Source organism: Paroedura picta, chromosome 3, assembly GCF_049243985.1.
Source record: "Paroedura picta isolate Pp20150507F chromosome 3, Ppicta_v3.0, whole genome shotgun sequence".
Lineage (NCBI taxonomy): Eukaryota > Metazoa > Chordata > Lepidosauria > Squamata > Gekkonidae > Paroedura > Paroedura picta.
In genome coordinates, this window is record NC_135371.1 from 83,169,767 (window position 1) to 83,196,264 (window position 26,498).

The following is a 26,498-nucleotide window of genomic DNA, read 5'->3' on the forward strand; positions in this document are numbered from 1 at the left end:
AAGGCGATTGGAAACTGCATTGAGACACCTGAAGCCTGCTGGGTCACTGCGGCCCATTCCCAGTTCTCTCAGACCTCTCACAGCCCCACATCCCTCACAGGTTGTCTGTTGTGGGGAGACAAAGAGAAAAGGTGTTTGTAAACCACTTTGAGACTCCTTTGGGTAGTAAACAGCAGGGTACAAAAATCAAGCTCTTCTTCTTCTAAGGAGCAGCCGTAAAAGAAGCATTTAGCCACATAACATTTTATCAACAGTAAAAAAAAATGGAGACAGAAGAAGCAAAGTAGACATCAGTGTACTGTGGCTACCCCATGTGTATTAGGGCAGGGGGACAAGAAGGGAAATGATGTTGAATTCAGAACTGGGAGGAATTGGTTGCAATGTAATTTCCCCCTAAGAAGAGTCTCCAGTCTGATTTTCCCTTCACATATCTGAGGACAGGGCTCTGGAAAGCTCATCTGTAACCACTATGCCAAAATTCCCAAAGGTCCGTCCTCTCCCACACTCAACGAACATTCCAAACCACAGGTTCTTGACACCCATATCTCCACACCCATGCCCTCATTTGCCACCACGCCACCACAACCTCTCACACAGCACACACATTCAACCCCATGCCCTTACAGACTGGACAACTCCTCCCCTTCCTCTTCCCACTGCCAAGCTCTAGCGCCCGTTGTATTCATGGATACAACGGGCTTTGCCTCTAGTAAAATAATATTTGTACTGAAAAATTATTAAACCATGTAATTAATACATACTGAAAATAAATTCAATAGGATATTCAATTCTAGTATTAATTGAATATCCTATTGAATGGATTCAGTACAAATATTATTTTATATTTAATTACTAACCACTGTTTTGTATATTTTAATTGTAAAGATTTTGGAATCCCTTGATAAAGCACTGTGGAGCAAAATGTGTTGGGAATACATATTAAATATTTTGAAGATTGAAGACTCCTTGGTTGTCTGCTGCTGCACTGGATTCAGCGATCTTGTGCTACCATATGGTGTCCTCTGATTTGCTTACTGTTCTGGGCCCTATCCCCCCCCCCATCCCACAATTGCTAATCCAAGTTATGATGAAGACCCCCCCAGAACTAGATATGCATCACTATAATACGAAAACATTACAAGCTTTTTCAAGACAGATGGCCTCAGGATTTCTTGCACTGACCAGTTTGATTGATGCTGGATTTTCCAGAACAGAATGGGCTGGCAGAGGTAACATAATGAACTGTGCAGTAGGTGCTGAAGAATTACTTTCTTCCCTATCCTACAAATTAAAAAATCAGAGTAAGAAAACATGGACAACTTTACCTATGCCGCAGCAATTCACCACAGGCATCCATCAATATAAAGGTTGTGCAAAAGCAACAAGAACAACAGAAATTAGGTTTGCTTAACAGACTATTTGTTTTCTAGCTGAAAGAAAAATAGTTGGTTCTTATATGCCACTTTTCTCTACCAGGAGTCTCAAAGCAGCTTACAATTGCCTTCCCTTTCCTCCCCACACCTTGGGAGGTAGTTGAGGTTGAGAGAGCCCTGAGATTACGGTCAGAGTAGCTGTATCAGTGATGGGGCGAGCCCAAGGTCACCCAGGTGGCTACATGTGGAGGAGAAGCAGGGAATCAAATGCTGCTCACCAGATTAGAAGTCCACATTCCTAATCACTATACCAAGCTGGCTCTACATCAAAGTTTCTAGGATCATTCTAAAGGCAATTATCAATTTAAACAAAGCTAAGGCAGCCCTTTTTCCTCCTCTATATCTGGAGAGCTAAACAGAGTTCTAAACAATGCTTGAAAGAAGAAGACAAGCTGGTTCTTATATGCCACTTTTCTCTACCCGAAGGAGCCTCAAAGCGGCTTAAAGTTGCCTACCCTTCCCTCTCCCCACAACAGACACCCTGTGAGGTAGGTGAGGCTGAGAGAACCCTGATATTACTGCTCTGTCAGAACATCAGAACAGCTTTATCAGTGCTGTGTTGAGCCCAAGGTCACCCAGCTGTCCGCACATGGAAGAGGAGCGGAGACTCAAACCCAGCTCACCAGATTAGAAGTCCACCCTCCTAACCACTACACCAAGCTGGCTCTCTGACATTTGTGATGTTTCTCTTTATTAATAACGACTCCAATGTACCATATTGCAACTTTGCTAATCGGCCAAAGAAGGGTTCTAATGATTACCACCACCATCCCCTTGGAAAAAGAAGTTTAACAGAAGCAGGACTGTACCTACTTCTGGTCAGCATCAGTCATTCGCCACTGCATGACTTAAGCTTCTGCTCCCTGCAGGCCCCCACTGCACTCAGCACCACACCTCTAAATACACTTACTGAGGAGTAAGTGCCAGTGATATCAATGGAACCTCCCTCCAGAGAGGAAATGCCTCGGATTGGAGTTTAAATCTAAAAACCGAAAGCTGTTACCATAACCTTTACTTACCCTTCTGGTCAACACTGTTACCACAGAGAGGCCATCAGAAATCTGTGGTTGTGCCACGTTCACTCTCCCATTGGAGGCATCTGCAGAGCTGTTAACCAATGTCTCTTCAATCACCACACTGGCTGTTTGATAAGGATAGCTGTCTCCCACTTCCAAAGGGGTCTCATCCAGGATGACATCTCCAGCTACTTTAGGTCGGGCATAGTGAGACATGATTTCTGATGCAACAACTTCTTCTATCGTGCCTGACTGAACAAATGAGGCTGCATCTTCTGCAACACCTTCAATGGCGATGCACTGCTCAGAAATGCCAACTTGGCTGGATTCTACAGAAAGGATGTTCTGCACAACACTGCGCGAAGCACTCGTGACATTAGCAGAGGCTGTCAATCTTTCTGATGCTGTTTGGCCCTGGGCCACACAGAGCTCCAAGTGCTGCTTACTCCTCTCCTCTTGGAGAGTGCCTTTGGGAATAATGATGTAATCTGAGCGAGGAAGGATTTTACGGAAACCTGGAATGTCCGGAACTACAGCAGTTAGGGAAGACAACTTGGAGTTCTATAGAAAAGGTGAGATGAGAACATAAGAATGTAAGAACACAAGAGAAGCCATGTTGGATCAGGCCCATGGCCCTTCCAGTCCAATACTCTGTCACACAGTGGTCAAAATCAGGTGCCATAAGAAGTTCCACCAGTGAGGCCAGACAACAAACAAATTGTTTGTTTGATGTACCCTTCATTTATCACTGCCTCAGAAGGCAAAAGGCTACCAAGGCCTCTTTATTTTTGCAAACACTTTCACCATCTCTCTCAGTAAGTCCACTCACTTTTTTCAATCTGAAAGCTTAAGGAAATTCCTCCATGGAGGCACCCCACTGCATTCTTACTATAAAGTTTACATATCCTCCCCACCCCCTGGCATATTTGCATGCATTCATTTCATGCACAGATGGCTGTTTTACAGCAGCGGGCTTTCTAACTGCTTACAAGCACCCACCTAAAACAGCTACTTATACTGAGGAAATATGATTGACCTCTAAATGCTAGAAATGGCACCACATCAAACATCAGTAAGTTGCCCTCTTAAGTATTTTATGCTACTGGTAAGATTCCTGACAAATGCATTGTAAGTAAGCCATTTTAAGTGCCTAGGTATTTGTACTAAAATTTGCAGGCACTCATCCTACCAGATTCCTGGAATTTTTCCAGACAGAGGCATTATAAGATAAGAAAATGTAGCTGTTTAAAGAAACCTAGATGCTTTGCAATTCTACAAAACTGTTGCTCTTTTCTCGAATAAAAAAAATAAAGAGCCTGGCCAGTGACAGGAGATAAAAATACTTGCAGCAGTTTATTCATGTATTTTTCAGTATGTAGAACAACACACACTACAATGATTCCGATGCCTGGAAGTGTCATGAAAAGAAGCCACTTATGCAATTTAAATTACCGGGTCTAAACCTTCTTTCTCTAATTTGGCCTTCTCCAAATAATAACTTTTCTCAGCCACACTGAGTAGTCTCCAGCTCTCGCTGATTTTCTTGTTAATTTCAGACTGAGGGAGATGTGGGAGCTCCTGTTGAACTTTCAGATATATGTCATAATAGTACAAAAGATATGCAGATCTGAAAAGCAAACAAAATTATCAGAATCAGAAGACCTTTATTGGCATATAAAGAAAGATGACAGAAGAAAAAATACAATATAAAGCATGAACTGTTCTACACTTACGGGACTTCATGGCCAGCTGTACAAACTTGGCAACTGAATCAATAACTTGAGAGTTTTTGTTTCCTATTAGAAAAATGATCTTAGTCTCATCATCAAGTCCTTGTTGTTTAGGAAAAAGTGGATTGATGAGCCGCCTATGAATAATGGCATAGCCCAGACAATAGAAAAACAAATGTATTTTAGAGTAAGGTCTTTATGCAAATCTTCCTTGAAGAACAGCCAAGGGGAAAGCCTGGAGAATTGCCTTTGTGCATGAGTGTAGCAATCCACTGCCTGTCCTGCTTTTAGACTTTTCCATAAATACAAAAAAAAAAATGCAGGGGGCAATTCAGTACTTTCCAAACCAGCTACAGTGTGGACACATATTCTGTCTAAATATCCGGAAGAAGATCCTGACAGTTAGAGCAGTTTCCCGGTGGAACAGGCTTCCTTGGGAGGTGGTGGGCTCTCCATCTTGGGAAATTTTTAAACAGAGGCTGGATAGCCAACCAACAGAGAGTCTGATTCTGTAAAGGTTCAAGGGGGTGGCGGGTTACAGTGGATGAGTGACAGGGTTGTGAGTGTCCTGCATAGTGCAGGGGGTTGGACTTGATGACCCAGGACGAGCCAATTCTACGATTCTATGGTTCTATCTGCCTTGTGATCATCTGCTTTCTTTTTTCACAAGAGTTTTCTTTTCACTCAGGCATGCAAGAGTTTCAATAACCTGAATAGTCTCCAAAACAAATTCAAAATCAGTTATCTGTGGCAAACCCACATAAGTAACCATTTTATCATTGCATACTGAGTCATAAAACAAAATCAAACACTTTGTTTCACATTTCCTAACAAGGATGGGCTGTGACTTAGTGGAAAGGCCTCTGCTTTACACAGAAGGCTGCAGGTTCAATCCCTTGCATCCCCAGTTAAGTAGTCATGTAAAAGGTGATGTGACAGACCTCTACCTGAGACCCTAGAGAACTACTGTCAGTCTGAGTAGTCAATACTGACCTAGATGGACTGATGGTCTGATTCAGAATAAGGCAGCTTCATGTTTGCTCAACATGCCATATGAATATGTGCTGATAAGTTTCATGACTGTGCTGATAAGTTTCTATTCACAATGCCTACAATGTGACGATCTGTTATGTATTCACAAATAAAGATCTATTTTAGCCAAGCATGAGTATTAGGAAATCATTCTGTATGAAAAGTCACCCTAAAAGAAGAAAATCACTCACCTGGGTTTTTTAGCTTTTTCCCCTTGATCCCCAGGACTTCTATATTTCTTCTTCTTTTTAGATGGTACTGGAGATGCATAGGTATATGTACCTTCTAACTCCTCCATTACGACAGTTACTTCATTACCATCATATGAAGCCTCCATTACTAGGGGGGAAATCCCAAGTTAAGACACTCACCAAATTATTAAACACTCTGTGGCATATGGCATAAAATCAGTCCTCATTTACTTTACAACTCAGCCAAAAGACACAGATCTAGAATACTTTGGAGTCACAAAGGAACTCTTAGAGATACCCAGTATAAATCCAGTATCCTTCTGACAGCTTCTAGTCCAATGAAAATAATTATGGGTTTAAGTATCTCAGGCTACTGGGAGTCTTTGAGAGAAGGACAGGGTAGAAGGGCTTTTCCACACAGCAACCCTCTCCAATGGAAGCTCCATTGTTGCTGCAGCGGCTCATGCAGCATAAGGGCAACAAGCCTTCCAGAAGATAGCTTTCCAGAACATAGCGTTCCTTGCATTTTGTCATTCAACAGCCGGGCATTGCTGAGGACTTTTAAAACCCATAATTTACAAACCTTTTATATTAGTATGTTGAAAATATTAGTTACAATTTTTAAAAACTTTCCAAAAAGAGCCTTCTGGTGGTCTTTAGGAGACTGGCTATTACAGGGGAGGTTTCCACAAAGGGATAGGCTTGTATGGTTCCCCTGCCTGGTGCAGCTACACATACAGGGCAGCAGCAATGAGCTTTCCACATGACAGGTTTCCTCCCCCAGTCCCCCAGCAGCAGCCACGCAGCCCCTTCTCCTGGACCATGGAGCCTTTAAAAAAATTAATTAGTACTCCGCAGTTGGATATCATATCAATAGTGTTATGATAGATGAAATGACATCTCTGATTCCCAGTGTTGTTCTTCTTTTCTTTTGTGTGTGTATTTAATAAAGTCTCTAATGCCTTCCATTATGCATTTCCATACTTCTGCAAAGGCAGAGTCTAGGGACTTACTTTCTTTTTAAATGAAATCTTGGAATTCAGGGAACCCGTTGCACATACAGTTATAGTGTGATACTGCTGTAATAATATTCAACTGCCGATTTTAAATAAAAATAGGGGGGGGGGGATAGCTCCCAGAAGGGCAGTATCAGAGAAAATGGCTGTCATGTGGCAGGGAAAACCCAAACTTTCCAATCCCCACAGCAGCCATCTTAACTTTATTGCAATATTTCTCCAAACTCCTCAGTAAAACAAGCTTGCAAAAGATCAGAGAAAAGCCAGGGAAACCTGGAGAGTTGCACAAATGCACTACAATGGGGGGTGGTTCCCAACAGCACTGAACACAGACCAGATAAACGGGATGGGAATGACCAGTTAGGCAGTTACTTCTGCCTAACTGAGCTGTGATGTGCCAGTGTTGTTTCCAAAACTTTGCAGGAATGCAGGTTTAGGAAGTATCAGAAAAAAGCTGGGGAAAGCCCAAGTCATGCACGATTATATCATGCTGTTGTAGAGAAGCAGGAAAATCCTGCTTACCAAAAGGACCAGTAAATAACCCATATGGAAAAGCCCTAAAGTAAATAAACACATTTTTTAAAAAAATTACAAAACAAAGCTTTTACAACTGTCACTTCAAGTCCAGCCTTAAGTAGCCACAGCTCAATAGCATTGAACGCATAATAAATCTACACTTAATGCATATTATTTTTCTTACACAGATATAATTTCTGCCAAAAAAACACATACAGAAGATTATATAGTGCATGCATTCATGCACATGAGACACGGATCTATTTTATTGCATAAAATTACTTCCAGGTAAGCCACTACTGACTGTAGTTTTGCAACATGTAGAGTTTTGGAAACAACACTGGCACATCACAGCTCAGTTAGGGAGAAGTAACATCTGTATCTGCACAGAATATAAAATTGTTGCACACAATACAGCCACTACAGATCCAAATTGGCTCACAGATCAAGCATTTATTACGGATATTAACCACTAAACAGAAAAAGCCCAGCCATAAATATATTAAAAACATATCTCCAGTTTTGAAAGCATGGCAGAATATTTCTATTCTGCTTGCTTTCCAATTTCCACTTTGAATTCTGTCATATAAAAATGTTATGTCTAGGGACGTCATAATGACTGCCATGATGCAAAACATGGTGAAAATCCCAAGGCAGAATACGGTACCCAATTCTAACCTGGGAAATGTGTAGAGATTAAGGGGTGGTGCTTGTGGATGAGAGAATCTGGGGAAGGATTTAACCTAGAATCTATGGGATACCATCTTGTTTGCCCCGGAGGAACTATCTCTGTGATCCGGAAATCAGCTGTCATACTGGGAGAACTCCCAGCACTAATTGGAAAGTAAGCAGTCCTGACTACAGAAGAAAACTTTTCGTGCTGGAGAAGGATTGTAAATAAAAATTGAGTCCCGATCTGGGCAGTTCTTCTGCAAGCCTTTCTCCACTGAGTACCCCCACAGCCTTCACTATTGGTGCCGCACGCAGCAACCCTAGCAGCGGGTAACGTGCGAGAGTGCGAGAGCGGGTAGCCACACACACGTCCAGGGGCGCAGGTCCGAGGCAAGCGCTGCAGCAGTGTCTGGGGAGGGCGCGAGCCCGAACTCACCTGGGCGCGCGGGACGGGCCGGTCCTGAGGAGAAAACTCTGCGGCCTCAGCATGCCGAGGAGCAGGATCAGGCCGCTCTACTCAAGACAACCGCAACATCCGCGAAAGGACAGGGGGAAAGAGACGCCTCAGCTATGAACGCCTTGCTGGAGAGACCCGAAGCAGCGCTCAATCCAGGCACCGAACCGGAACCTCAACCTCCGCAAGTTCTTCCTGTGTCTACAGGTCATGCAACACATGAATATCCCTGGGACGGAAATCAGAGGAGGTGGGGAAACCATAGAGTTTGGAAAGTCTGAAGCGCGTGCAAAGAGCCTATCTAGGAACACGAAAAAAAGATCGTACAGTTTCTTCGCTTTTCCTTCGGGCGTGGAGCGTTCGGGGGCCGTGAGGTGGGGTGGAGGGAACGAGGAGACTCGGAAGCGAAGTTGCTGAGGATTATTATTGTTATTAAAATGCCATGACATTGTAGCATATTATCTATGCAGAATTAACTAACCCCGCCAATCAGATGGAAGATTTACATCGAATTTTTAGTAAAAGCCCCAAAACAGCCCCGTTACAACTGATCAATAACCATCTGCCTGTAACCCAATGAAGCCCATATATTCCGTGAAATAAAGGTAAAGGTATCCCGTGTGCAAGCACTGGGTCATGTCTGACCCTTGGGGTGACGCCCTATAGCGTTTTCATGGCAGACTCAATACCGGGTGGTTTTTGAACTCTCAATCTCAGGGGCAGAGCTTTCAGACTGCATATCTGCTGCCCTACCACTCTGCGCCACAAGAGGCTCTTGTATTTCGTGAAATACAAATACAGCAAAGCATTTTGTGCAGCACTAACGAATAAATTAAATTAATAAATAAAGAGCCTCTTGTGGTGTAGAGTGGTAAGGCAGTAACATGCTGTCTGAATCTCTGACCATGAGGCTGGGAGTTCGATCCCAGCAGCCGTCTCAAGGTTGACTCAGCCTTCTATCCTTCTGAGGTCAGTAAAATGAGTACTCAGCTTGCTGGGGGGTAAACGGTAATGACTGGGGAAGGCACTGGCAAACCACCCCATATTGAGTGACGCTGGAGGGCGTCACACCAAGGGTCAGACATGACTCAGTGCTTGCACAGGGGATACCTTTACCCAGGAGTAGTCAAACTGCGGCCCTCCAGATGTCCATGGACTACAATTCCCATGAGCCCCTGCCAGCAGTCACTGGCAGGGGCTCATGGGAAATGTAGTCCATGGACATCTGGAGGGCCACAGTTTGACTACCCCTGCCTTTACCTTTAACGAATAAATTATAGCAAATGTTTTCATGAGTCAAAGATTACTATGCCAGATACGGAAAAGCAAAGCTCAAGTGTAGTAGCACTTTAAAAAGACACAAGTTTCCCACAGTATAAACTTTCGACCTCCAAAACTTGCCTCCCAGCTAGATGGAACTCTGGTCTGTCCTGGTGAGGACCCAATTGGAAGGCACTTCACCAACTGGCTGGAATTCTTGTCAGTCCGAGGCCAAGAGGCTAACCTTGAGATAAGTGGGCTGAAAGAGTTCTGAGAGATTTATGACTAGCCCAATGTCACCCAGCTGGCTGCATGTGGAAGAATGGGGGATCAAACCAGTTGTCCAGATCAGAGTCTACAGCTCTTAACCATTACACCACATCTTTAAACCGCTCGGGAGCAGTATAAAGAATTGGTTAAAGGCTAAGTGGGCGGAGAGTGGGCGGGACCGTTCCAGGCGAGGGCGCAGTCGGAAGGTGCTTTGCACTTTTCGATTGGGCCCTCACCAGGACAGGCCAGAGTTCCAGCCAGGTGCGACAGCGTGAATACAGAGGGAGGCCTTCCCCCTGGGCCCAGAATCATACCCAGGGCCTTTTCGAGGCCCTGGGTGTGCTTCTAGGCCCGGCTGGAAGGCTGCACCACCACTAGAAGGGAGGCCTTCCTCCCGGGCCCAGAAGCACACCTGAGGCCTCGAAAAGGCCCCGGGTGTGTTTCTAGACACGGTGGGAAGGCCGCGCCACGGCTGGGGGGAGGGGGGCCCACGGCGAAGCCCACACCGCTGCCAGGGCTGGGCGGGGGCAAGGAGTCCTCTCAAAATCTTTCTCTTTATTTTGTGCCTTCACTCCTCTCCATCTGCTGCTACCTTCCTCCCTTTCCTCCCTACACCTGCTTTCCACCCCCTCTGCATTCTTCCCTTCTTTTCTCCCTCCTTGCAGATCTGTCTTCTTCATTCACACTACTCTCTCCTCCCATCCACGCTTTCTACTCCTCTCCATCTGCTGCTACCTTCATCCCTCTCTTCTCCATTCAGTCTTTAACTCGCCCATCTATTGCCCACCTCTTTACCCTACTCCTGCCTTCCATCCCCTCTACTTTCTTCCCTTCTTCTCTCCATCCTTGCTCATCTGTCTTCTTCATTCAGACAACTCTCTCCTTCAGCCTCTGCCTTTCCCCTACCGCGTTCATCTGCATGCTTCTCACCACATTTTCCTCCTATGTGCTTTTGATGTCTCCCTGCTATTTCTGTCACTATCTCTTTATATCATTTACGATTACCATGTTCAGCACAGCAGCATTCTGTCTCTACCCCCCCCCCCCCATCATGAGGGCACCCTTCCAATCACGTTGTTATTTCCTGGAATGCATCCAGAGCCTGCTGCATCTCCCTGCTTCTCTACCTGCTGCCTGAATCTTTCTTTTTGACTCCCTTATTTTTACTCCTTGCATTTTGCTTACTCTACATTACACACTATACTTCCCTATCTGCGGCCCAAATCTCACACATCTATATTCCCTCCAAAACAGTGTTCTACCTCTTTGAACTCTGTTTGTTGTGTTGCTTCCTGCCTGGCTGAAAGACTTCCTACGATGGCCTCAAAGGCCGTTTTCAAAAAGTGTTTTAAATGTAGGGTCAAGATCCCCTACACTGATGAGCACGACCACTGTCTTCTGTGGCTGGGTGAGGCACACAACGTTGGGTCTTGTAAAATCTGCCAAAAGTTCACACTGAAGGCAAGGTCAGACTGTTCTGCCAGGTTGAAGGCAGCTCGTTGTGAGAAGGCCCTTTGCACCAAGCTACCTAATGCAGCTTTCAAGCCAACAGTGTCTCTGACCCATACTCCTGGATCGGTCTCGGTCCACCCCACCCCCACCTCCTCAGCAGTATCCTTCTTGTCCTTTACAGCAATTCCAAAGGAAACACCATCCATCCCACCCCAAGGGTCAACAATTCCCCCAAAGGAATCAGTCCCAGCAGCAACACCAAGGTAAAAGATTTTGACAATTAACCAGTCAATCCACCTGTAAGGTGGAACTTGATAATGTTTGGCCCATTTTGCCTCAAGTTGGTCCTCTATCACCCGGTACTCTTGGGTTCTTTCCATCATGGCGAATGGTTACTGTCTAGAGTTCTAGTCTTTACCAAGTTGCTGCCTAGATTCACAGGCACGTATTAATACGTTTCTGGAATTGGATGCTCAGATTCTTGAACCTGTAGACAAAAAGGCAGTTGAGGAGGTTCCCATTACTCTCCTTCAATCAGGTTTCTATTATTGCTTCTTTTAAGTAGAGAAATGGGATTTGTGGTTTCTGTCCAATCCTGGACTTAAGAAATTTGAATAAATCTTTGTATATTTCATGGTGTCCTTACCTGCTGTAATTGAATTTTTGTCATTGGGTGACTGGTTCGCAGTCCTTGATATCAAGGATGCTTATTTCCACATCACAATCCACCCTGAAGATAGACGTTTCTTACAATTTCGCAAGGCTGCCCAGATTTTCCAATATACTGAACTCCCGTTTGGCTAGCCATGGTCCGAAGAGTGTTTACTAAATGTATGATAGTAGTGGTATCATACCTCCGGACCCAAGGAATAGTCATCTTCCCATAGTTAGATGACTGGTTGATAGTTGCATCCTCCTCAGAATTACTAAGTTCACAAGTGTCCATCACACTAGACCTTTGCTCTTCACTAGGCCTGCAAGTCAATTTTAAAACGTCATGTTTGAACCCCTCTAGGGTTGTTGACTCTCCATCCTGGATTCATTTCAGGTTCGAGCTTTTCTGCCTTATGGCTGTTTTTACTTTATACATGCCAGAGTTCAGTCTTTATCACAGAACTGCTGGAGGGTGGCAAAATTCATACAAAGGCTCCCTGGCCTCCTGGCTTCTACCACGGCAATGGTTACGGTGGCCCGTCCCCATATGAGGAGGCTGTAGCACTGGTTTCTGCACAACTTTTCCACTAACTAGGGCAGAGTCTGCACTTACTTTCTTTATTCCATTGTAAATCCTGTTGAATTCAGATCGCTTTGAACTCGATTCTTCCTCCCCCCCCCCCATTGAAACAGGAAAATCTTCTGCACGTGGTTAAGGAGGCTCAGAAGGGGGGAGGAAGCCAAGCCTCTTTCTTTCTTTTCTTTAAGGGGGGGGGGAGAGGAGTCAAGCAGGGAGCCTCTTGCTTTTCTTGGAGGGGTGGGGGAGAGGATCAAAAAAGGCAGAGGAGGGAGGAAAAATCCAGGACCGACAGAAGTTAGGGGCTTCTCCTTTAAGGCAAGTGTGTCACATGACCAGGTGTAGCCTATCAGAGGTTCTCTACCACGGAGCTTTCTTTATTCAGGATTAACAGCACTCTGAGATAGCGCACAATAAAGGTAGGGTCACTCCGGATCAATCCTTCTTGCTGCAGAAGAAAAATTTAAATCACGCCAAATCCAAACGGAAATCACATTCTGTGTAGAGGGCAGGGACTGAATCGATCTGGGGTTGGAATAAAAGCTCGGTGCAGTTTACATCCCAGACAGCCCTTTTCAGTGCCTCACAGTTCCATGTATGGTTCTAAGAGCCCTCTTGTGGTGGACTCTAGAATCTAATGTGTTGGTTGGGGTACTGTTCGGTCCTTGGTGTCATTTATTTTATTTTATTTATATTTATATTTTTATACCGCCCTTCCCTACGGCTCTGGGCGGCTCTGTCATGGTCTGGGCTTGACGACTGATGCTTCCCCATTGGGTTGGGAGGCCCATTGCTTTGATAGAACAGCTCAAGGTCTATGGTCCTCTTCTGAACAGTTACTCTACATTAATTTCTTGGAGTTACATACAATTCACTTGGCCTTAACTCATTTCGTAGATATGCTACAGGGCAAGAACCTTCTTATAAAGAAAGACAACACCTCCTGCATGTACTACCTTAACAAGCAGGGAGGGGTGTCTTCCTGGTGCTTCTGCCTGGAGGCACTGAAAATTTGGGAGACCGCAGTCAGCCTGAATATAGATCACAGGGCGAGATATATAGCAGGAGTTCTAAACATTCAGGCGGATGCCCTCAGCAGGACCTTTGTACCTTCTTACAACTGGTCCCTGGGTTTCAATTATCTGCTTCCTCTTCTGAGGTTACGGGGGTTCCCCTCAATAGACCTCTTTGCTTCCCCTCTGTCAGCCAAGTTCCATCGGTTCTGTTCCATGCCGGGCATGGGCCAAAGTTCCATGGGGGATGATTTCCAGTTCCAATGGGTGGAAACTCTATTCTATGCGTTCCCCCCCCACACACACACACACACTGCCTCTTTTTCCTAGGGTTTTGCAGAAGGCTCGACTAGAACACTCTCCCATGATTCTGGTGGCCCTAGATTGGCCATGCCAATGTTGATACCCTATCCTCCTTGAACTCTCAGGAGGCCAACAGATCCCTTTCCTGGAGAACCCTGATTTGGTCTCCTTCCTGTCGCCCCCATTTTTCCCACCTGAGAAATTGCACCTGGCTGCGTGGCTACTCCATTGAGTTCAGATGAGCTTTCCCAGGATGTGAAGGAGGTGCTCCTGCATTCTAGATGACCCTCTATGAGATATTATTATAATCCCAAATGGGTTAAATTTGAAGAATTGGCTAGTGAAATAAAGATCTGCCCCTTTTCTTTCCACTCCCTATGCTTTTAGAATATCTGCTGTCATTAGCTTGACAGGGTCTTGCAGTCTTCTCCGTTCTTACCCTCCTGGCTGCTCTCTCTGCCTTTCATTATCAGTTTCAGAGTTATTCACTTTGTTCCCCATAAACTGTCTCAATGTTTTTTGAAGGGGCTGACCAACATGTTCCCCCACCTCTCCAAGGGTGACCCCCCAGTGGTTCTGTCAGCTTTGTTGCTTCCTCCCTTTCAACCTTTAAATTCGGTTCCATTGGGATTGTTGACTATGAAGACAGTCTTCCTAGTTGCTATTACATCAGAAAGGAGGTTGAGCAAAATTGGTGCTCTCAGAGCCAATCCCACCTTCTTGCAATATTTTCCTGCAAAGGTTATCCTGCGTCCTGATTCCCATTTCCACCCCAAGGTGGTCTCTAGTTTCCACATGTCCCAATCTATTATGTTACCTGTATTCTATCCTGAACTGACCTCTGGTTCTGAGAGGACTTTGCACGCACTGGATGTCAGGAAAGAGTTTCTTTATTATTTACGCAGGACACAGAAGTTTAGTCAAACTCTTTGTTTGTTATGGGGGACCCAATAAGGGTAATAAGGCTACGCCCGCAACTATCTTGAGGTGGATGGTGGCTGCAATCAAGTCAGCATATTACGCTGCAAAGGTTCCTTGCCCTGTTGGACTTCAAACTCATTCCCTCTGGGCGGTGAGTTCTTCTGCTGCCTTCCATCACAACATTCCTCTGAAAGACATTTGTTGGGCAGCCACCTGGGCAAGAGAGAAGACCTTCATGAGACATTATGGCATTAACCTCCAAGACAGGAAAGATTCTGAATTTGGAAGAGCAGTTCTCCAGTCCTTATTTTCTTAAAGGGCTCACCCAACCTCCTCAGGTACTAGCTCATGAAGGTCCCAATGTGGAGCTGCACAACAAAACGGAAAATGAATACAGGGTTTCACTTACCTGTAACAGTTGTTCATTGACATCTTGTGTGCAAACACACATTCCCTCCCTCCATCCCCACTGTGAGCCTTTCGTCTTGAGATCTTGGCTGGTGCATTCCAGCCTGGGCTCTTGGCAGCAGTTTGAAATTGAGGGGTGAGGGCGCGCTCTACCCATATCACGTGTGCGTTTTGGCAGGAACCCATGAACACCATGTCAGGGTGGTAGCACCCCCTGTAGGGCTTAAGCTAGAAAAACTTTCAGTGGCTGGCCTGCGCTTATGTGATGTCTGCACACAAGACATCAATGAACAACGGTTACAGGTAAGTGAAACCCCTTTATCTGATAGAATTAGTTGTTTGGGTATTGGACAGGATATATGAATCTACGTGAGTGAAGACACTACTTTAGTGGAAGGTTTTCTTTGACAATAGAATGATTTTTTGGAGGTCCCCAGTTCCAGTCTTGCCTGCCACCAATTTACTATGTTGCCTTAGGCAAGCTATGGTCTCTCACATTCAGTACCCCCCTCACTTCCAGAAACATAAACTAAATTATACTAAGATATTGTATGTTAAATGTTTTCAGTGCTCAAAAAAATAAAATAAAATAAAATAAACCTCTATTGCTGCTGCTATTCCCTACAGAGCAGGTAAAGCTTTTCTTAAGTAGGTATTTTCCCTCTTCCCCACAGCGAACCATCTGTGCGGGCAGTCCAGGGTGGGCCAAGTGGCCCACACAGGCCTTAGGGCTTTACTCTTACTGCGGAGCGGTTTACAGATGTAAACTGGCCCTAAGTGGCTTCCTGTAGACAAGAACTAAGAATGGAGGACAGACATTCCAGGTCCAGATTGATTGCATTCAATCTAGTTTATTTTCACCATATCAGAAATACAATATAAGGTTTCCTTTAATTAGTCACAAGCTTGTATGTTTGAAGTTTTATTGGGAATGTATGGGAACCCAGCATACAAATGTTTACCAAGCCTGGAGAAATTCCGTTTAGGCCATGCTTTACAGAATACCATTCAATCCAAAGGGCATTATGAAAACAGAAGGTTCTTTTCATTCCATTATTTGGATTTTACATTTGTCCTCCCCAGACATCTAGCATGCTGCACAGTGTAACTGGATTAAGTAGTGCCTGTCAGCTGTGAACGACTGTCCAACTAGTTCTTAGAAATAAAGGCATTAGGAAATTGGCCCTCAAAGGTTTCCTCCAAAAGGCCATTGCAGAAAAATATTGTTTATAATTTATAAACAAGGCACTTTGAAAACTTGGGACTTCCTCCATTAGCTTGCTTACTTTTTTACTTTTTAAGGACTTATATGGTATCCTGGTTCCTTTGGTGTCTTCCAGCTAACTGGGCAATGTTGCAGCATTTAGCAGTACCTGTCAAAGACAGGACGTTTGAACAAATCTCACTCCACAGACAATTCTTAGAAAAGAAGTCATTAAGGAAATATTCATCATGTATTATCTGGAATTTCTGTGTTCTATCCAGTCCTAAACTTTGTATATGTGGTCTCAGGTGTCATAGACCAGCTCCAGAAGTTTAAACCTAAATATTTAGATGTGTTACTATTGGATATCCAGATCCCAGTCATAGGGCCATGGTGTGTTCTAAAGGAAGATTTCAAATGATGTAAAGAGTTTGCAAAGACCCCACTCCTCTCAATTAGTATGAAAAGTGGAGGGGGAGGATTGTCTGCCTCCAGGTAGTGGGTGGAGGTTTCCTGGGATTGCAGCTTTTCTCCCAGTGACAGAGATCAGAAAATGGTCACTTCAGAAGGTGAACTCTATAGAATTATGTCCCTTCCCTCACCAAATCTCGCCCTCCTTATGCTCCACCCCCAAAATCTCCAGGTATTTCCGAACCCAGAGGTGGCAACCTGGGGGGGGGGGTTTACAGAGAATGTGACTTGTGTACCAGAGTACAATATAAGTTAGATAACTGTATCATCAATAATGGGGCATCATCAACAGTAACCCAAACATAACAAAAACAACAGTGGAACATTTGTTCAGGTAACATTATGACTGCAACCCTGTAGAGTGGGCATTTCTGAATGGGAAGGGGTTTTGGGAGCCCAATAGATATTGTCACTGACTTTGACCAAATGCCTGGCAGAAGAGCCCCATTTTGTAGTCCCTGTGGAATTGTGGTAGCTCTGACAGGGTAGAACTTTGGTGTTGCAGTCAACATCCTGTCCAAGATGTAAGAATCAAATTATCACAGTAGTTCATTTACATAAACAAACAGAAATATTGGAACTGCCAATCCTGTCTCTCATTTTGAAATAAAACAAAACCATAACAGAAATTTAATTTCCTCTGTTGGTAGACAATACATCAAAATGTGACTGTATTAAAGAAGTATTATGTGAAGTTAAATTACACTGTTAAATCAGAGGTCAATTATTTATCCTAATGCAGGCCCACAACAAGTGTTTTACAAGTAGAGATACCAGCCTCCCCGTGATACCTGGGGATCCGCTGGGATTACAGTTCATCTCCAGAATACAGAAATCAGTCCCCCTGGGAAAATGGAAGCTCTATGGCAGTATACTCCACTGAGCTCCCTGTCCTCCTCAGGCTGAATCCCCTACCATGCTCACTTCCCCACTGTTGGTCGGGGGGGGGGGGGGGGGAACCTGGCAGCTGGCAACCCTAGTCAAAAGCTATCTTTTCTGTGTCACACATGCAATAGTTCATTTTGCCATGAAATTCTTGAGGGCACCTGTGGAAGTTCAGTATGATCCACTGTAGACTGTATTTATTCATTTCAAAAACAAACTAATTGAGTTCATCGGGTTGACCTGTAAATGTACAAGATGGAAGGCAAACAAACATGAAAGCACAACTTCTTATGCTCACTTTGTAGAAGAGAGCAAATACTGTCACATATGAAATATTGTTTCAGCTAAATTGCATGTAATTTCTGAAGCCCCTGCAGGCACCTCAGACTATCATGGAATAATAACATGCATTTTGTTCTGTTGTAGTAATAGTTCTTTAAAGGGGGGGGGAATGAACTTCTATTTTAAGATAAAAGTTACTATGCTCCATTACTATGCCACAGTATAAAGATGTCATTACCACCTTCTTATGAAAGTCTAGCAAATATTTTCTATCCCTTGAAGTTGAATATTTTATAGCCATGATGCAAAGCTAAACTAGTCATGGTGTGTGTTGTCTTGGCCACAATTTAATATTATTTCCTCTTTAGATTAGAATTGTGGATTATGTGAGTCTGTAAAATGCCACATGCAAAACCATTGCCCTGGATGAAAGGTGGAAATCCTGAATAAGAAATACTTAGGCTTTCCCTTGTCTCTCCCCCCACCCCATCTGTACACTGCCCGTGGCGCCGCGGGCGGCGCCACGGACTAAATAATGCAGTAAGGAGTCCTGGGGCAGGATGTGTCCGGGATGAGGAAGGGTCCAGATTGGCGAAGCGCCTGCCGATTGGTCCCTCTGATGCCCAGCCCCAGCAACTGCGAGCCGCATGCAGCGTGGCTTGCAGTTGCTCCCGGCTTCACGCCTCTCGCCGCATCAGACCGCCGTTTGAGGGAGCCCCCGGCTCGGCAGCGGAGATGGCGGCGCAGACGGGACGGAGAGTCCCCTGTTGTTCTCAAGCGGCCTTCCATTTGTCTCGGCGAGTCGTCCCTGGGCTCCACGCGCCTGCGTGGAGTATGTTATAAAGCTGTTTTGGGGGCTGAGCTGACCACCCAGATGGACGTCAGAGAAGTTTGCTTTGTTGACAAGCTTGTTGACAGCCATTTCTGGCATGCCTCCCTATTGGGACAGCCTAGCGCCCATTGTATTTCCTCATACAATGGGCTTTTTTACTAGTGTAGATATATAAACATCTCTATCAACATACGTAACACAAGTTGGTGACAGAAATGTAGTAACTGGCCATTAATTGTTTGACAAACATGACTATAGTAATCATTGGGACCCTCGTGAACAACATGGGGACCACAACAAAGAGGAGAAAACCGTGAAACCAAACCCATTCTCTGCATTTGCACAAATTAAGCAAACCATAGAGCCAAGCTTTCTTCACTTGTGCAAGGAGTGGAGATTTCCCCAATGTTTTCAGAGACAAAGACAGTTAGAGAAGGGGAAGGTAAGGAAGATCTTTCCCCTTATGGAAGTTTAAATTAAATCCTATTTAGAGACCCCTGCAGCAAATTAACAATATGAAGTTCTTTTTAATTATTTAATTAGTATTGCTTTTATTATTATCTAGGACTAGGACTAGGATGCTAGATTGTTACTTATTTATTTACTACATTTTCATACCACCCTTCCCTTGCAGGCTCAGGGCTGTTTACAATATATACATACATAAAATCACAGTTACAATAATAAAAACAGTTTGTTCCAGTCATTAAAATTATTATTATAATTTTAAAAGGCTATTTCTAATGTAATTTATATTTGGAGCTTAAACCTTCCTTGAAGTGAGGGGGGAAAGTCAAGTGCCAGTAGAATGTTTTAAGGCATTTGGTGTGAGGCCTTTTTTTCTCAGTATATAGCTGAGTGTGTGCAGGTTACTAATACTATTATTGTGATTCACATTTAGAGACATCTATATAAATCCCCCCCCCCAAAAAAAAACAATTTTGCAATTTCCTTTTCTTATGTCTGAAGGAACTAAATCCAGAATTTGGTAGCATTATGAAAAGCTCTTCATAACTGTAATCACTTTTGTACTGCAAGTATATGAAAAAAAATATAGCAATGATAACAAGGTTTTGCTTTGTTAAAAATGGTATCAGCTGCATAGAGAAATGTGGGCTGGTTATTATTTCCTGTCAGATTCTGTTATATTGAGGGAGCCTTAGCACGGATAAACATTACAATCCTCTGTTTTTCTTAGTTAAATGCATGCTATAAAGTTATAGTGGAGGAAGAAGTGTTGGTTTAGCAGGGAGTTCAGTAAAAAGCCCCTTCTGATAAATCTTGTGTGTATGGAGACTTACTTGTTTTGAAAGTGCTGTAATATACAGCATTCCCTCATTTAAACAACAAAAAACGATAAAGGAAGCTAGAAACTCTTATTCTTAAATGAGCAAGAATTAAGAAGTCTCTTCCATTTGGATTGGACAGTGGACCACAAGAATGCCATTTACCTAAAGTGACCATGAATCTGGGGCCACAAGGTGGGATGCGCCGCCACCGCAGTGGCCCTCTCCCCCTCCCCTCCTCTCCCCACTGACTGGTCTCAGAAGGGCGGCACCAGGGTGGCGGCAGCAGGCAGGCCCTCCCCCCTCGACTGGCCCTCCCTCCTCCCTCCCTACCAGACTGGCCTCAGGGCGGCGGCGGCGGCCCGGGAAGAGCCACCCAAGCAGGCGGTGGCAGAGCCGGCCGGGAAGCCCCTCCCCAGAGCCCAGGTGCCTGCGCTGGGGCCTCCTGAGCCCGGATGCCTGCGTGGAAGCCACTTGAGCCCGGGCTGCTTCCTGGGCTGCCATGCAGCGCACGGCCAGAAAAATAAAAAAATGTTTTAAAAAATTAAATTAGAACAAAATTTAGAATGCAACGGAACAATTAGAAAATGCCGCAGGACGTGGGCAAATGCCCCAAATGTGGGACTATCCCATGAAAGGCAGGACATCTGGCCACCTTAAGTTTACCTATTTATACTGTGTGCATATTATTCATCCAAGCTTTATGAAATCAGATCCTATAACAGCTACAAACAGTAACATTCCATACATACAGTAGAATCCTAAAAAGACTAGGATTAGGATTTTGTGTATGCCTTTTTAGGATCACTCCCATACACATTTACTTTAAAAGTCCTTTAGATCTCCATAGGCTTTAATTATAAACAGTGTTTACAGTCAAGGAATTCTCCATTACCCCAATATTCCTTCCTTCCTTGCTTCCTTGCTTCCTTGCTTCCTTGCTTCCTTGCTTCCTTGCTTCCTTGCTTCATTCATTCATTCATTCATTCATTCATTCATTCATTCATTCATTCATTCATATATTGCCCGCCCCTAAGGCTCACTGTGGTTCACATAGAACATAACAGGATAATACATCAAGCCCACTGATTATAATGAATGAAAGCTAACAGTAATAACAATAAACAGAGTAAATATTCACAGCTTGGGGCAAAGCCCATTGTATCCAAGAATACAACGGGCGCTAGAGCTTGGCAGTGGGAAGAGGAAGGGGAGGAGTTGTCCAGTCCGTAATGGCATGGGGTTGAATGTGTGTGTTGTGTGGGAGGTTGTGCTGGCGTGTGGCAAATGAGGGCATGGGTGTGGAGATATGGGTGTCAAGAACCTGTGGTGTGGAATGTTCGTTGAGTGTGGGAGAGGACTGACCTTTGGGAATTGTGGCATAGTGGTTACAGATGAGCTTTCCAGAGCCATGTCCTCAGATATGTGAAGGGAAAATCAGACTGGAGACTCTTCTTAGGGGAAGATTACATGGCAACCAATTCCCCCCAGTTCTGCGTTATTTCCCTTCTTGTGTGAATTAGGCCACATTCACTGAAATGCCCCTCTGCCCTATTACACATAGGGTAGTCACAGTACACAGGTGTCCACCCTGTTCCTTCTTTCCATGTTTTCACTGTTGATAAAATGTTATGTGCCCCTATGCTTCTTTCATGGTTGCTCCTTAGAATAAGAATGGATTTTTGTACCCTGTTGTTTACTGCCCAGAGGAGTCTCAAAGCGGTTTACAAACACTTTTTCCATTCATCTCCCCACAATAGTTAACCTGTGAGGGATGTGGGGCTGTGAGAGGTCTAAGAGAACTGGGAATGGGCCGCAGTGACCCAGCAGACTCCCCATGAGGGAGGTGGGGTTGAGAGCTTCACATGGAAGCTGGCAACCCTAAGAGGAAGACTCTCTGGGCACAGCAGTCTTGACCTTAGTAAGGTCTTTTATACTGGTTTTTTTTATTTGCTAGGCCAAGGTTGGAAAAAGTCAAGTCAGTTCCCATGTGTCTCCAGCCATTTACTTGTTCACTATTTACAGTTTCAGGCTGTAAATATTTATTTAGATCTTCCTGCACTTTCCAGACTCACAGGACTGATGCTGGTCTACCTATCTGCGCCCCAGAATACAAACAGTTGCTGGCAAGGGCTGGCCATAGCCAAGGAGGGACACACCTGCACCACTCCCTCCCAACAGCAAGCAAAAATGGCTCCTTTGAAGACTGGACTCTGAGGCATTGTACGATTTTGAAGTCCCACCCCAACACCTCCAGGAATATTTCCAACCCAGGGGTAGCCAACCACCATGTGCGGCCTGGAGAGCTCCTGCAATTACAGCTCACCTGCAGAGTATAAAGATCAGCTCCCCAGGCAGAAAGGGCTACTTTGGACAGGGTTGTGGTAGAGAAGAAACATTTAAGTCCTCCCACACAGGTTGTTGTTGAATTGAAAGACTTGAGGCCTACTGCACAGGGTTGTCGTACAGATGAAGCAGGAGAGAAAAGAACCAGTTTAGTCTGCAAGATAACACTGTGCAGTGGCCTCAAATATGCAGAGAGTTGCAAAGAAGAAAGACACATGGCTTGGCTGTGTCCAACCCCCGGGCAGAGCAGTATTTTAAGTGAGAAGGGGCTTTTCTGAGGCCTCCCTGTCAGTCAACTGTTTGGCAGAAGGGGAAAGTTCCCCCCCTCAAAAGGAAGGCCCTCAGGCTCCCCTGCATTGCTCTTGGAAACACCTCCCTCCCCTCAGTCAACTGCTGTCAGAGGCTCCTTCACAGCAGGCCTGAAGGGAGGGGGAGGGAGAGCACTCACCAGCCTCCAGCCAGCTCTGTCAGGGTTCTGAGGCAATTTACAGTTGAACATGACAGTTAGGACAACAGTTAGGACAACCTTGGCGCAGCCTCTGTTCTCATCCCCCTTGGCAGCCCTACTGACCTCATTGGCTGGGCTGACTGGATGGAATTTTGGTCAGTCCTGGTGAGGGGCCAAACGGAAAGTGCTTCGCGGCTTCCGATTGGTCCCTCTGCTTGTCAGTCCAGGGCCAAGGGGCCAATTGTTGCCCCCCCCCATCCCAGACTGAGCCCACTCCAACACCTCTTACTGTTTTATTAAGAGGGACAGATAACACTCAAGTGGTCGCTTTCTTGGAGGGCCCCCAGGATGGTAAGTGGCCTCTATACGGGCAGACTGTCAGGCCAACACTAAGATTTTGGAGCAAAGAAGATCCATTTGATAGCTGAAAACTTGGCTGTTCGGTGTTATCAGCTGATGATCCTAGATAATTAGTTATATATTTAGGTGCACCTTCCATCCTATCCTTGCCCTGTACCAGCTGTTTCTCTTTAATTAACAGATCAGTTTTCAAGGAAAGGGCGCTTATATATTTTTTTAATTCAGCTATCAGACCAAATATTTTTGTAACTGTGTTTGCCATCAGGTCTACAAACTTTATTAGTAAATCAACTTTACTCTCATTAAGTCTGCTGTCTTTATAGGTTACTTCACTTACTCCCAGCTTTAAGTTATTCTTTTCCCTTTCTGACTCTTTTGTAAAGGTGGGAGTCTTTATATGGAAAATAATCATCAATCTTCTTTTGTTTACTGGCTGGCAATAGCTCTTCCTCCTTAGAGTCGCCATTTCTTCTTCGTTTGTTTCCACCCATCTTTATCATTTTAATGGTGACATAACTAAGCAGCCACAACAAAATACAATGTCCCAATAATTGTGCCTAATTTCACGTGTACCAAAACAAGGTTTGAAGATGAAACTTCTTGTCTGTGAATTCTAATTAAGGAGAACTGGGATGTTGCTATGTTCCACAGCTGGGCAGGACAGAGGCGAAATCACAAGCTGTCTGCTGATTGTTATGTGCTTTCAGATTCCCTCAAGTACTGCACACCAATTAAGACTCCCAGAAGACCAAAACAGTAGCATGAAAGAGAAGTAAAGAAGTAAATCATTAACTGCCCAAAGAAAAGATAAAAGATAAAATACTTCCCCGAGAGCGTCACCTGCTGTGTTATCTCCTCACCATCGCCATCTTGATTCTCCCCTGACTGTGACTTAGTCCAAGATTCAGATAAATGAAATCATCTGTTGTCATAAGTATCCTATCCACGTATACAATCTACCAACAGTAAGATGCACGGCATTCATTCTCTTTGTGGTACTTTGGGGATTATTGATGATAGATCTTAAAAGAGTATGAAGAAGAGTGATGTTCTTCAAGTAGGTATTTCTACTCCACAGCTAGGAAGTTTTCTGACACTCTTAGCAAGTAAGTAATAAAATGTGTAGAAAAGAGACTATAACTTCCATGGGCCCAGAAGTGTGTAATAAAACTTCAATAGTATTCTTAGTACTTTCTCCCTTGCAGAGTTCTCAGAAACACTTTTTTCTTCTTACCACGCTGAATACAGAATAGTTGTCCTTTGGGACCTTCTCACATCAACAAAAACAAATTTCTATAACCATAGACTTTCAAAATATAGAAAAGGTGTGTGTGCATTTCTCAAATTCCTGCATTATAATGATAGGAGAGGAAGTACAACAGTTGTGTAATATAATTTAACTATTAAATAAACCCGCTGCAGGCTTAATGCAGCGGGCGCACAGGGGCTGGGGTGGCTCGGGGCGTGCGGCGTGGTCCGGCGGCGCGGCCTACCTTGCAGGCCACGGAGCTGCTCTTTGTGCGGGTGGGTCGGCAGGTGGCTCCGGTGTTGTGGCTCGGCTTCCCTCGGTGTCCTGGCGACCCATCCTCCATAGCAGAGGCAGCCGAACCGGGAAGAGGCTGCCGGGCAAGGCAGCGGAGTGGGCCATCCGGAAAGCGGAGGCTGCAGAGCGCATGTCCGAAGGCGAGTAACCCAATGGCCGGGGAATGAGCAGCAGACGGCGAGGCCCGTCACCTGGCGGCGCTGGAGGGTGGGAGGCCAGGCGGGGCAAAGGGCCATGGAGCAGTGGGCAGAGCCGCAGGCGCGGCAGTGGGTGGCGCGGTGGGTGGCGGCGTGCTGTCGGCAGTGCCCGCGAGGGCGAGGCATGCCGGAGGCGGTGGCAGGGCATGAGGGAGGGGTGGCAGGGCATGAGGGTGGCAGGGCATGAGGGAGCGTCCTGCTGGGCCGCATGGCAGCGCAGGAATGGCGGCGGCCGGCAGCAGGTAGGCAAGGAGAAAGGGGGGTGGGTCAGGAGGCGCTTCACGCCTCCCGATTAGTGAGTCCTGCGTCAAGGGACCAATTGCGAGCCGAACTCTGCGCGGCTCACAATTGGTCCCTTGGCACAGGACTGACACTCGGAGGGCCCAATCGGCAGGCCCCACCCTCGGGGCCCTTAACCGATTATTTAATCCGCTCCGCTAGGAGCGAGTTAAAGAGAATTATAGTATATTCTAAAAGAATCTTGCGCTTTACTTGCACAGTACCACTAACTTTATAAGGAAACTACAGTCAATTGACAGTGTCTCTGGAACATAGAGACTCTGGGCACCAACATCCCCCATAAAGAACTATATGGCAACAGAAACACCAGTTTGTTCAATAATAGAACGCCAGGAGCCCACTGATGGCCTCTGTCTGAATTTGACCAGCCACTAGCCACTTGGGTACTGATACTGAAAAGATCTTCAGAATAATCAGATGAGGACTCCAGCAAAGAAGGATGAGAAAGTAGCAAAAGGCAAAAAGTCAAGAATTCCAAATGTAGGGACAGATCAGAAAGCTAAGGCTTAGGCAATAAACAGGAGGCATAGCAATGTAAAGCAAAGATACAGAGGCTGGTGGCTGGGATCCAGAGAACGGAAAGAGGGGACGAATCTAAGAAATCACCCTGATGAAATGCTTACAGTAGCACAATTGCATAATTTTGGGAAGGATCTGCCTGACTTCTTTGTACACCAGACATTCCCTATTCCAACAAGAACTGTGTGATCCTCTTTCTATTGCAGGCCCAGAGGCACAGAAGGAGTGCAGGTGAGGAATAAATGAACCCTTTTTAAAAAATGAAGTAGGCTACAGGTTTATTGACTGCATCAAAAGAGCATTGGTGCTTCATGAGGGCAGATTCTGAATCCCACCCCTCAGCCCAACTGCAGAGAGTGTAACTCTGGACTGTCAACCACGAGGATCCACATGGGTGCTGGCCCTTCATGGTTCCCTTGCCACCTGGTGCTGAAAGCCCTGCTGACAACCCCCGAGATGGGCATGAATTAGCTCCACCCCAAGACCTCTTAAAGGAGTCCCCAAATGGAGGAGGCGAGCATGCAAGCACTGTCTTCCCCACCCCTCAGGGCCTGCCCCAATGCCCAAACCACCATAAAAGCTGTGACAACTTGAAAACAACGAAAAAACTGAAACACAACCTATAACAACCACAACACCGGGAGGATGGGAAGGAAAAACCAGTGGCAACCAATTAACTAAGATGGGGGAGGGGTTCTTGGAACTGCCCGCAGCTCCCCCACCCCCTCAACATGAACATAATGAACCAGAGTCAGCCTCGGCCCCCACTGGATCCTGCCCCAGTCTCCAGATCATGCAACTGGTCAATGGAGCTCATGACCACCTCTCCCTGCTCTCCCAGCTCTGAGGCCGCAAAGGTAGCATCAGGTGAATACCTGCCATGGCTTGAAGACATGGCAAATGTGGT

The 26,498-nt window shown here is 45.3% G+C and overlaps 1 protein-coding gene across 3 annotated transcripts in view; it reads right to left on the minus strand.

The window, feature by feature from the left end:
* Positions 1 to 8,279, minus strand: part of HMGXB3 (HMG-box containing 3) — a 34,755-nt gene extending 26,476 nt beyond the window's left edge. For 2 of the 3 annotated variants that reach the window (XM_077326604.1, XM_077326603.1), the window contains exons 1-5: positions 8,043 to 8,279; positions 5,403 to 5,550; positions 3,902 to 4,076; positions 2,453 to 3,010; positions 1,183 to 1,281 (exon numbers count right to left, since the gene is read on the minus strand). In XM_077326604.1, the coding sequence (XP_077182719.1) occupies positions 1,183 to 1,281; positions 2,453 to 3,010; positions 3,902 to 4,076; positions 5,403 to 5,548 (978 nt within the window). In that variant the 5' untranslated portion in view covers positions 5,549 to 5,550; positions 8,043 to 8,279. The remainder of the gene's footprint in view (positions 1 to 1,182; positions 1,282 to 2,452; positions 3,011 to 3,901; positions 4,077 to 5,402; positions 5,551 to 8,042) is intronic. The other variant, XM_077326605.1, reaches the window with a different exon arrangement.
* Positions 8,280 to 26,498: the final 18,219 nt, after the last annotated feature.